The 12,282-nt window shown below is 56.6% G+C and overlaps 1 protein-coding gene across 1 annotated transcript in view; it reads right to left on the reverse strand.

Moving 5' to 3' along the window:
* The window catches only part of DBN1 (drebrin 1), a 14,915-nt gene that overhangs the window by 2,078 nt on the left and 555 nt on the right, over positions 1–12,282 (reverse strand). The window contains exons 2-13 of the mRNA XM_025040609.1: positions 11,065–11,147; positions 7,736–7,791; positions 7,039–7,151; positions 6,809–6,883; positions 6,530–6,691; positions 6,316–6,393; positions 5,927–6,078; positions 5,771–5,834; positions 2,300–2,359; positions 2,087–2,210; positions 699–869; positions 1–264 (exon numbers count right to left, since the gene is read on the reverse strand). Of these exons, the coding sequence (XP_024896377.1) occupies positions 1–264; positions 699–869; positions 2,087–2,210; positions 2,300–2,359; positions 5,771–5,834; positions 5,927–6,078; positions 6,316–6,393; positions 6,530–6,691; positions 6,809–6,883; positions 7,039–7,151; positions 7,736–7,791; positions 11,065–11,147 (1,402 nt within the window). The remainder of the gene's footprint in view (positions 265–698; positions 870–2,086; positions 2,211–2,299; positions 2,360–5,770; positions 5,835–5,926; positions 6,079–6,315; positions 6,394–6,529; positions 6,692–6,808; positions 6,884–7,038; positions 7,152–7,735; positions 7,792–11,064; positions 11,148–12,282) is intronic.

Consider the following 12,282-nt stretch of genomic DNA (forward strand, 5'->3'; position numbering starts at 1 on the left):
CAGGAATGTTGGTTGCAGTGGCAGCAGCTGCCAGGGTGTCGGCTGGAGCAGTGTCAGCTATGGCAGGCTCCAGAGGAGCAGCCAGGACAGCCTGCTCTGGAGCCACCATGAACATAAAGTCCTCCATGGGGCTGCCTTGCCCCCGGGGAGACTCCAGTGCCTGAGGGGGCTCCTCCACAGGGCCAGCCCAGGCCTGAGGGGCTGTGGCTCTGGACTCCTTGCTGGTCTCTTCGCTATCCGGGCTGGGACCAGGCTCCTGGGTTTCTGTTACAACACAAATGGAGGAGACGGATGGGACCAGCTCCCTCAGGAAAGGATGCAGGGCCTGGGCAGCCACCCTATCTACCCTGCCCCCCCCAAAAAAGTTGGCAACCTCTTGGAAGATGGTCTCCACTAAGAGCTCTGTGCAGACTGCCCTCCAGCACCTACTGGGCCCCACTGCCCTTTTACCTAGTGTCTTTAAGCCACTCGGCAGCCCTGGGAAGAAGGCCTGATCCCCACTCCAGGGAGAGAAACTAAGCTTCAGAGGACAGGTGTCACTGTGACACCAGGGCTCCTCCTGGCCACAACCACTTCCAGGACAGTGCAGCCTGGGTGATGGGTAGCCTAGATCCCTGGGGAGTTATTACCATGGCCACATGGGGTTTCCAGCACAGGGACTGGTAAGAAGCCCAGTGCAGCTAGCACTCCTCATTTACCTTGGGCTGGTGGGGGTGGGGGTGGCAGTGGTGGAGGCTGCGAGGACGTGACCTCATCCAGGGCCCGCTCGATCTGCTCAGAGACAGGGGTGGAGGCTGTGCTGGAGTCAGATGGGCTCCGGGCGGGGATAGGGGTGGGTGCCATCCTCCGGTGGCTGTCCAGGTGGCTGCCTGTGGAACAAACCCCCAAGCTGGTCAGTGAGGGCCAGGGAGCCAGGTGGGACCAGGATTGTCCACCTTGGGGCCTGGCCAGCACCTCTTCTCTGGAGTCTGGTCTGGGTTGGGGCTTGGAGCTCCCCAGCTCCCCAGACCACAACTCCAGACCCTGTAAGCCAGGCCCCTGGGAGCCAGCACCCCTTCAGGGCCAGGGAAGAGGCGGGCGGTACCTGCTCTGGGGACAAACACCAGAGATCAGCGGTCAGGCTGGGGGAGTGAGGGCGGGGGGCTGCTGGGAAGCGGGGCCCTCCTTACCCCCCTGCCCAGGCCTGGGGCTGCTACCTACATGGGAGGGAGGAAGAGAGATTTGGGGTGCGGTGACAGGTGATATAGGGAAAGGGAGTCCGTGGAGGGGAGGAGGAGGAAGAGGAGGAGGAGGAAGGCCCACTGTCCGATGCCTTTATGAAAGGGCAGTACGGACGACCTGCCGAGAGAGACAGACAGAGAGAGAGAAACAGAGGACAAGAGAGGGTCAGTCTCCCCCACCCCCACCCCAAGGCCTCACCCACCCCCAGGACTGGCCCTGGATGTTCAAGCTGCCTTTGGCCAGGGTGCACATTCAGCCAAGCTAGGCTACAGCCTCAAGCTGTCACAGGACTCCCACCAGCACCAGCCACGCACAGCAAGGAGCCTGCCCCACGCAGCCAGCCTCTGCACAGCACACACCTGGGAACAGCCTGTCCCACACCTAGAACCCCAGCACAGGCCAAGCACACGCAGGGGCAAACACTCAGACCAGCAGACAGGAAGCAAAAGGGTGCTTCAGGGGGAGGCGGAAGCTGCAAGGAGAATTCCAATAGGGAACCTGGGTGAAAGCCCCAGGGCCAGGGCACCAGCCCACCCCACATGCACCACAGCCCTCAGGCAAGGCCTGGTTCAACCCCAACAGGGCTGCTCCCCACAGCGAGGGGGCGCCTTAGCCCAAGCCAGGGCGGACCAGATGGCCTCTAGCACTGCCCACTGCTTAGCCAAGGCCCGACATTGACCTCCTTCCACTCCCAGCCTTCTAGGCCTGCCACCTGGGAGGTGGAGGGTGGAAGTACATCTGATGAACAACTTTGCCTTCTCCAAGGGTCCTTGGGCAAGGCTTCCCTTCCAAGAAAGAGTGCCAAAGAGGCTCAAGGCCAAAACCTGAGGAGTGAGGGTCGAGTGGGAGTGGGACCTGGGACTACCTGATCGGTGGTTGAAGGGCAAGGGCACATCACAGCTGCCCACGGAGGCCGATGCGACTCGTTCCTGCTGCTTGAAGAACTCCCGTGGGTTGTCAGGCCGCTGGGCAATAATGGCTGCTGCCTCCTGGGGGCACAAGGAAAGGGTCAGGGCCAAGCTGGGACTGGCTGAAGCAGACCCCTGCTGGCCTCACCTGCTGTCCTACCAGCTCTCACCTCTACCTCCGATTCTGACTTCTTCATCTGGGTCTCTTCCTCTTCATCCCGCTGGTCAACCTGGAAACAAAAGGGACATGGTCCTGGGCACCCCCAACAGAAGCTCTTGCCTTCTTGCAGCCTGTTTCCTCCATGATCTGGCAGGAAGAGCCTTGGAGGTGGCACCTCTCCTCCCTTCGCCACCCAGTCACACAGTTATTTCTGTCCATCCACAAGGCCCTCAGCCTCCTTACCTCCAGCCTGGACAGGTGCCTAGGCACCCAGCACAACTCCTCCTGCTCCTTTGCAAAAACATCCAACCAGGCACCCAGGGCCTCCAGGAGTGCGCCCTGCTTTGTAGCCAACTTTTCTTAAACTTACTCCAGTGCCTGGCTAACTGTGCCCATCACTGCTTCCTGGATCATTATTAGTCCCCTGCCTCCGTGCTCTCCTCCCCTAATTTCTTCTCTATAAACCCTCAAAGAACCTTTCCAAAATCCAGATCAGACCATGATGCTTCCTAGCTTAAAATCCCTCAGGGGTTTCTCATGAGTCATAGTGAGTACTAGCTGAATATGGCCCATACATGACTTTCATTTTGCCAGTATGTTTTTAAAACATGTTAATTAGTTGCCTCCACTTAAGAATCAGGAAGTTTCATAATGAAATCGGGATCTCCAGTTTCTCTTACCTGGCAACACTGGCCCACATGCCCCCAAGCAGCCACTGGCCAGAGCTGCAGCCACCTTCACACCAGGTGCGTGCTATCCAGTTTGCCACAGTCCCCACCACTCTTTACTGCCTTTCACCTGCTCATTTCATTTGCTATGTTTTGAGATTGCAACCCCAGTACAGGCAGGTGGAGCCCCTCATATGGGCCCACATTCCCTCCCCCTGCCTGACCTGCCCCATCACCTCTCCAACATCCCCCTCCCACCCTGACCTGCCCACACACCCTGTGAGATGTATAAAGTCATCAGAATGACCCAGTAACCATTCCTGGAACATCCATACCATTTCCCACCTGGCATGGGAGATGAATCTCTCTTGTCCCCAAGTGCCTGACCCCCACCCCAGCTCCAACTCGTTCTGCTTTCAGCCTCAGCTTGTGAACTGCCTACTGCCAGGGGATGCGGTCCCTGGCCCATTCAGGTCATTTCCTTTTCTGAGTCCCCATGAGGTGTTCGAGGCACACAGATTACACTATGTCAGAAATTTCCTGTTTCTGGGATCATCTCTTCCACCCTCTGTGGGTGACACAGGATGAGAACTCAGGCCTATGTGTGAGTGACCAGCACAAGGTTGAGTTGGTACATGTTTGCTCAGTTGAACTCACTACTACACTGAAAGCCTCTACATCAATGTCCCCTGCTGCCTCTGTAGCAAATGGGGCAGGAGAGACTGAGGGGAGAGAAAAAGCTGCAGGCAAGGTGGTGAAATAAAAGAGATCCTTTGTTTTTTGAGCACATAACCTACAACTTAAACTTTTCTGTCAGGGTGCATCAGGAGAATGGCCCTTCCAGGTATCCACAACTTCATGTCTTCCAGAATTAAGTCTAAATTCCTGACCTTGCTCTCTCTTCTCAAATTTCCCCTGCTCCTCGGCCCACTGGGCTCCAGGCAGGCTCCTTGCCTTCCCGTAAATGTACATCCCACCAGCCTTTGCTGATACTCTGCCTCTGCCTAGTATAACCTTCCTCAGTTCCTCTGCCTCACTAAAAAAAAGACCAGAGGCAACTTACCACAAAAGCTTTAACTACCAAGGATGTGAAAAACACTCAAAAAAGTTAGGGCTGTGAGTAGGGGAGAGAGATCAACACACTAACCATAAGGGTAGACGGCATTGCTGTACCTGAGCATCTGCAGATACATGGGAGCTCCCTAGCAACCCTGGCGTAAAGAGAACCCAGACAAAGAAGACAATTCTTATCAGAGGAGAGAAAGCAGAACAGCTCCTTAAACTGATAGAAGGCATTTTATAGTTCTAAAGGGCCAGCTGGAACTATAAAATAATAGAATAAGTTTCTTAAGACTGCTTGAAATGTTGATAATTGGTGAAGACAAGTGATCAGTTCAAGGGGTTAACTATACTATTCTTTCTACTTCATGTGCATGTATGTGTATGTGTGCAATTTTCCATAAAAAGCTTTTTCAAAAAGCCTTTGCTCTGAATGAATAAATGAAATATGTTATATAGATAAAATGGAATATTATTAGCTTTAAAAACGAAGGACATTTTAACACATAGATAAACTTTGGAGACAGTATGCTGAGTGAAATAAGCCAGTTACAAAAGGAAAAATTCTGTATGATTCCACTCATGAGATACCTAGAGCTGTCAAATTCATCAGACAGAAAGTAGACTGGCAGTTGGCAGTGGCTGCAGGGAGGGGAGAATGGAGTGTTAGTGTTAATGAGTACAGAATTTCAGTATGGGAAAATGAAAAAAATTCTGGAGATGAACAGTGATGATGTTTGTAAAATGTGAATATACTTAATGCCAATACACTATACATTTAAAAATGGCTAAAATGATATATGTCATGTTATGGATATTCTGCCACAGTTGAAAATAAACTCATCGATTCGTTTAAAAAGGCCTTGCCCATCTTCTTCCTCACCGTGTTTCTAACACCTGGCACATGGCAGGTGGTGACAGGGGTTTACTGAATAAATCACTGAAGCTAGAGCTTACCAACTCCACATCATCTCCCATCTTTACCAGCCCAGGAGCTGATGGGGTTGGAGTAACCTCTGACAGCCATTTAACGCCTGTGCCTGCAGGGTGTCCTGCCTCCTCCCTCCCAGTCTCCTGTGGGTGTGGCCCTCAAGCTCCTTGGAGTCCTCAGGGCCCAATATCTGCCCATCACACTTCCAATCCAGACGAGTATCACCCACCTCCTGTTCTGAACTATACCATGTTCTGCCCTTTTTGAAACACAAAATTCAATTCAAAACATGAGGATCTGACTCCATTGCGGTTTCAAAGGGCCAATCCACAGGCTCTATGGGCCACCCCAATGTTTAGAGGTTCAGACAGCACCCCTGGAGCAAGGGGCTGCTCTGAAGGAGACACTACACACAGTGTATTAGATGCTCAGAGCACCGGCCTGGATTCATTCGTGTGGCTCTGCAGCAGTTATGTTGTGGGGACCAAGTCTCAAGCCCGCTATGTGCAGGAAGCATGTCTAACCCACCCTGAGCCCCTCAGGCCCTGCTGGGAAAGGACAGGGGAGTCTGGTCAGTTAGGGTCTGGGTCAAGACAGACTTCTCTCTTCCAGAAGTATAAGCTTCTCCAAGGTCTTTCCACAGCCAGGGGCCAGACCCCACGTGATCAAGCAGCAGGCCTGAAACTCCATGACACCCCGTGAAGGGGTACCCAGAACACCCATCACTGTCCCTAAAACACTGATTTCCCCACGAGGCCCCGGAAAACAGGGGCCATCCTCATCTCCCTGACCAGGAGACTGGGAGCTCTGGCTAGAAACTTACAAAGATAGATTGCTCCTTCAACCGCCTCTTGGCCTCCTCAGCTTCTAAAGTCTGCTGTTTCCTCCTAGAACGATAAGCAGGCATGCACCCCTTAGGGCAGGCCCACATGGACCTGCTGGCATGGGGCAGGGCCTGCACGGGGCGGGCCAGGCACACCTGTGCTCCTCGATCTGCTGTTCCCGCTCTCTGTAGCGCCGCTCTCGCTCCTCCTGCTCCTGCCGCTCCTGCTCCATCCGCTCTTGCTCAAACCTGAGTCTCTCATCCAGGGCCTTCTTCCGCTCCTCCTCCTTCCTCAGCTCTTCCTCCTTCTGCAACCACCCATGCCAAGGCAGTGTAGGCCCTAAGCCTGCCCCCTCCCACCTCCCACCCTCCAGCCCATCCCCAACTCAGGGCAAAGGAAGTAAGGGTTCTGGGGAAATAAAGTGAGCCTTCCGGGCATAAGGCTTGCTCTTTCAGCTGGGGTAGTGCATGGGACGGGACACACTACTGAAAGGGTAACTTGGGGAGAGAGGCCCAAAGCTACCCTATGGAGTCAGGGGTCACACCTTGGCCTGCTCCCAGAACTGCTCGCGGTTAATCCGTTTCATTTCCACAGCTGCATCAGTTTTCTGATAGGTGGTGCCCTGCAGAGTCAAATGGCCTGGCGTGAGTGCAGAGAGCAAGTTGAGTGCTCCAGGAGCTCTCAGGGCAAAGGCTGAGGACTGAGAGGGCAGGGGTGGGCCCAGCACGAGGCAGGGCCAGCTGTTCCCAGGGGCACACTGACCACCGGCTCGGCATAAAATCGGCATTCTCATCCTCGCGCAGCCTCAGTCGGTGCAGCACAGGGCTAGAGAGCCGTGCCAGCCCGTTGGAAAGCCGCTGCCCGATGGCGCCTGCATCTATGTCTTCCACGCTGCTGGCATTCACAATCACGTCGACGCCCTGCAGCAAGAAGGTGTGTTCAGGCAGCATAGGTCCCTCCTGTCACCACCACAAGCATATGGACCCTGCCCTGGGTGGCTGGCCCTGCCCTTATGAGAGCCCTGGCCCCACTCGCACCTGGAAGAACTCGGCCACCTTAGCCACGTGGCTGGCACAAGCACATTTGCGGGCATCAGGCACATCTTCACCAACCTGCAAAGTCCCCAACGAAGAGAGGGTTAGAAAGGACAAGAGGGGCAGCAGCCCGAAGCCCCGAGCTCTCTTCCCAGCGGTGTCAGGGGGTGAGGCCGGGTGGAGGGCAACCGCTCTGGGGCTTCAGCTCCCTTCCCCAGCCCACAGCCACATACCCAGTTGATGAGCACGTATTTTGGCAGAGCAGCCTGGGAGTCCTTGACACTGCAGAAGCCGTACATCACCTTCTGGTTCTCAAAGTGGCCTGAGAGCTCCTGCAAACCCCCATCTGGGGGAATCAGGAGGGTGTCAGGACTCCCTTTTCCTGAACCCTCACCCTGCAAAGGGCCTCGAACCCGAAGGAAAGACTCCTCTTGTGGGATCTACAGGCACCCCCGGGGACCTGAGGTCTCAGAGTTCTGTGATGGTGTAAGAGGCGGCAGGCAGGTGTTGGCTTTGCCTCTGAATCCTCCAGGGCCTGATTGGGGGTAGGACTGAGGAACTGCTTTTTCTCACACATCATCAAGTCTCACTGCCCAGCGCTGTAAAATAAAGCCTTTGGGCTCTGGAGAAAGTGAGGATGATCTGGGCCATCCCAGCCAGAGCCCTCCCCTCCAACTGTGTGACTTTGGGCAAGTCACTTTCTCTCTCTGAGGCTGTCTTCCTATAATCAAACAAGAAACAAAGCTCCCTCCCTTCCCACCCGGGGAATCTTAGGGATGACCAGGAAGGACACCCGCCAGACAAGTGTGGATCTGCTGGATACAGGCTAGGAGGTGGCCTGGAGCCAGTGGGGTGGGGAAGAAAACAACCGGAGGAGGGGGCGGAAGAGAGGGTGGAAGAGGAAGGGGAAAGAATGGTTGGAATTCTTACCTCCTGACGCTGCAAGCTTGAGGTCATCCGAGCCATCCTCATATGTATACAGAGCCCTGGGGAGTGGGAGGGGTGGCTCTTAGAACTGTCAGGGCCCAGGCCGCCAATTTTGGGTGGAGACAGCTCTAGGGAGGAGGTAGGGGGACACAGAGGGGGTAGGACAGGAGGGGGGTTCTGGCCCAGCACTCTGCCTGAAAACTGGTGGGGGAGTGGTCCTGGGGCCTGGTAGAGGGGGCCCTGGGTCAGGTGAGAAATAAATAATAGGAGGGAGATAGAAATCGCTGCCCATGTGTCATGTCCTCAGAGCTCGGAGCCCTGGTCCTGGCAGCCTACAACCCAGCAAGCTGGTGTGCGATGGAGATTCCAAGGCGACGGTTCCTTGGTTACTGTTCCCTGGCTACCATGCTTCTCATCCCCCATTGGCTGTTGCCAGGAACCTACCTGGCGCTGCCTTGGTACCCACTGCCCCTCCCCCCCACAGCAGGGGATGGGGAGGAGAACCTAGTGTTCACTCCACTCAGGGCATCCCCTGGTAACCATGGCAACCCAGCAACTGGCACAAGACTAGCCCACCCTGACTGCAATCTCCTAAACACAAAGGACCCCGGGGACACGCCCAGGGCCTCAATCTCTGCCTCTCTGAAATGGAGATGAGGTCATCCAGGTCACTCTTGCCCAGACTCTGACCCCTGGGTGACCCATGTCTTCCTGGCTTCCAAAGGGCAGCTAGGCCACCTCTTTTCCAGCAGAGGCCCTGGCCTCCTGGGACTGCCACCCTTTCCTTCCACCTTAGCGACACCAGAAAGCTGACCTAGCAGCCGTCTTCCCTCTTCCTCCTCCCTAGCGTTTTCTTCCCAGGCAGCCGTGGCACAGCATCCATTTCACAGAAGGGAAGGCAGAGATTTTGGCTCCTGAGGAGCCCCTGGGAGGACAGGCCTGAGGCAAGGAAGAAGGGCCTTGTTCTGGAGGAGGCTCAGGAGGGTTCGGTCCCTTTTCAAGCTCCCCTTTCTCCACTAATAAGGCAGGAGGCTGGGGGCTGGAAGGAGGGAAGGCAAAAGCATAAGGGAGATGGAGAAGAGAAAGGGAGGAACAGAGTCAAAGAAACTGGGCAAGGAGAAAAAAAGAGAGGACAAGAAAAAGAAGTGAAGGTATGAAGAGGAAAGGAAGGGAGGGAGGGAAGAGAGAGGGAGGAGAGAAAGAAGAAGGGAAGTGGGGAAGAAAGGAAGGAGGAGGACACACACACACACACACACTTCCCGCTTCCTCCGGAAAGGGACGGAAAGGGACGCAGGTGGTCTGGGAGGTCGGTGGTCTGGGAGGCCGGGAGCTCCTGGTCCAACTGTTGCCCAGGACACAATGCTGGCAGCTGCTTCCCAGCACAGCTGTCCCACCACCTGTCTGCTGCCCTAATCCACCATTAGGAACAAAGGGCCCTCAGAGAAGCAAGGTCTGCCCCTCTCCATTCCACAGATGAGAAACTAAGGCAGAACTCCAAGATTCTGGTTTCCAGACACTGCTCTAGACAGCGCACCTCTCAGGGACAACTGTCAGCCTCTCTCAGGCTTTAAAGGCCCTTGCTACTCCCAGGAACACCTACCCTATCCCTTCCATCTTCCACCCTTGCTTACCCACCTTTAGCCACCTTTCCAGCCACAGCCCTGACCTGGCAGAAACCATAGCTAACTTCAAAGCCTTTGTCAGGCCTTCAACCCTGAGCTCCGCCTGCCTGCTTTTCCAGATATACCTCTGTACCCACACCACACACTTGGGTCATACTGGATGGCTCCCTGATGCCAGACACAGTTCTGGATATTTCCCACCCTTGAGCCTTTGCATATGTGGTTCCCTTCACAGAAAGGCCAGACCTGTTTCTCCACCTCCTGCCTACCCCGGCAGAAACTCCTCAGGGCCCCAATGCCAGCTCCCTGGGAAGCTGTGCCCTGAGCTGTACCTCCCCAGAGCACTCACCACACCCCAGCAGGGATGGGAAGAGGTATCTGAGCCTGCCCTAGGTCTCACTAAACCAGTGCTTCTCAAATACATCAGAGGTGGCCTGGGCAGGTGGGAGTGAGTGAAACGGCACAAAGACAGGATAGGTAACCAGGAATCCACATGTCTCCCCAGCTCCAACTCCTAGAGACAGACACTGTCTCAGTCAGACCTAAGCTCCCATGGAGGTGAGACATCTGGCTCAGTCAATTGACAAGCCTCACTCTCTGGGTCCAGTGTCTAGCATGCAGCAGCACCAGTAGGTATTTGTGACGCCGACACAAACTCTGAGAAACCATCTAGGCCAGAGAAACGGGACCGGGGTGAGGTGGCAGCTGGGATGTTGCAGCTCCATGGAGATGCTGGGGTCAGTTGAGGTGGGAAGCTGAGGGCACGTGGAAGCCTCAGGACAATCATATCAGGATGTTAGAGCTGTGACATCCTGGAGGTCCCAGATATGGTTGAGCCCAATACTCTTCTTTTCAGTACCAGAGAGGAGCAGGGACTTGTGTGTGGTCACACATAGAGTCATGTCACATCCAGGGCAACACTGGCTCTTCCTACTACACATTCTGACTTCCTGGGTCCTCTGCTCCTGCCTGGCACCTGGGCAGGGTTCCATTTCAGAGGCCCTGCCATCCTAAGAGTGAGCTCCTCCCATCCCTCCCCACACTGAGAAACCAGGTAAGGGAGGGCAATGACAAGCCCCCTTTGCCCAGGCAGCAATTTTACCACACCCTCCTCCCACCTCTGAGTGCAGGGTCCACGCCTGAGTCCTGAGACCTCACTGTATCCTGGCTTGTTGCTGTGGGCCCTCATGTCTCCCTCTGCAAGATGTGATCCTCACACCCTTTTTACAAAATGCTATCTAGGCCCTTGGGAGTGAACAAATGTGTGCATGTGTGAGGGTGCATGCGTGCATCTGTGTGTCCCACACACAACCCAGATGGGGGGTGACGCACACTAGTGATGAATAACTTGCTTTGGCCACATGGATGCTGCTGGGTGGTGGGAGCCCAGGCCTCTGCTGAGCAGGATGTGGGCCAGCAATGGTTGTGTGGACCCACACTGGGCCTCCAGAGCTCTGCTCTGGAGAAGTTAGGGACAATGGGGTGGTGGTAGGCAGTAGTACCCCCAGACTGAGGGTGAGGGGGCATTCCAAGATGGACCATGCCCCTCTTCAGGCAGGGCCCATCATATCCCGAGGCCAGCTTCTCCACAAGGCCAAGCCTGCTCCTTGCCCTGAACTCCTCCCATGATCTCAGCCCCCAGGGGCAGGGCTGGGACAACGGGTGGGCCGCCTGCCCACTTAGCCTGTGCTGGCCTCTCCTGTGAGTGACCTGCAGGACATGAGAACTTGTCTCCCGCGTCCATCCCTCCAGGCCTGGCTGCCCGCCAGTGCTGCAGTACGTGGCACAAACGGCTAGCCATTTGTCCCCTCCTCCAGCCCCCAGGTCAGTGTTCCTATCCCAATGCCCTCCCAGCATGAGGGTGAGGCCAGCTCAAATGAAGTCCCTCAGGCCTGCCCTCGCTCTGTGTCTCAGTTTCCTGCCTGCCAGGGGAAGAAGAGGCCTGGGAACTAAATGGGCCTCCACTCCAAGAAAAGAGTATTGGAGGGGAATGATTCCTGGATGGGGCAGGGTGGAACCCGTTGGCTTTCCTACTACCCTGGGGACTCCAACCCAGAGCAGGTGGTCCACCCCTCCCAGAGCTCAGAGGGAGGCAACAGCTGGGGAGGAGGAAGACAGCAGCCTAGCTCCTCCCCCATTAGGGAGTTGAGAGCCCCTTGCCACTGGGCCTTGGAGCCAGGGTCTCAATATATCTACTCAGCCCCTCATCCCTCTCTGGGAGTTCTCTCGATGCTCGTGCGCCCGAGGACTGCAGCGCCCGAGGACTACAGCCCAGGGTCCCCCGCTGGTCCCCTAGGCAGGGAGCTCAGCCCCCTTGGCATCTCCCAACCCAGCTGCCCAGCCCCGGCAATCCCCCTTCATCCTTGCCTCCTCTGCGACTCCTGAGAGGAACAGGAGTCACTGGGCGGTTGCCATGTGGCAATGAACGTCTTTCCATCACACCCCAACTCCTAGAAGGCCCCCCTGGTGGGCGGGGCGCCCGGCCCCTAGCCCGCTCCGCTCCTCCCCCGCCCTAGCGTTCCTTTGTGCTGTGGCTGGCCCGCCGGCCGGGCTGGGCTAGGCAGGCTGAGTTGGCTCCGCTAGCTTGGTCCCCGCCCTGTGCCTGCCCGGTCCGCGCCCGCTGGAAGGTAGCGAAGGTGCCCTTGGCCGTCCGGTGCACACCTGTCCCCCAGGCCCGGGGCGGGGGAGGGGGCGGAAGACGGGCTCCTGCAGGACCGTGCGGCCCCGGGCCACACGTCCAGACCCCGCGTCTCTCCGGTCCGCATCCGGCCGCGGATTCCACCGCGCTACTGGGGCAGCCTCGGGGCGCTCGGGGCCAGCAGCGCCCCGCCCGGCCCCTCCCCTGGCGCTCACAAAGACAGCCCCGCCCGGCCCTCCAGGGCCCCTGCACCATTTCGGGTCGCCCCCTCCTTCCCCAGCAGCCGGGCG

The sequence above is a fragment of the Pteropus alecto genome, unplaced genomic scaffold (assembly GCF_000325575.1).
Source record: "Pteropus alecto unplaced genomic scaffold, ASM32557v1 scaffold78, whole genome shotgun sequence".
Lineage (NCBI taxonomy): Eukaryota > Metazoa > Chordata > Mammalia > Chiroptera > Pteropodidae > Pteropus > Pteropus alecto.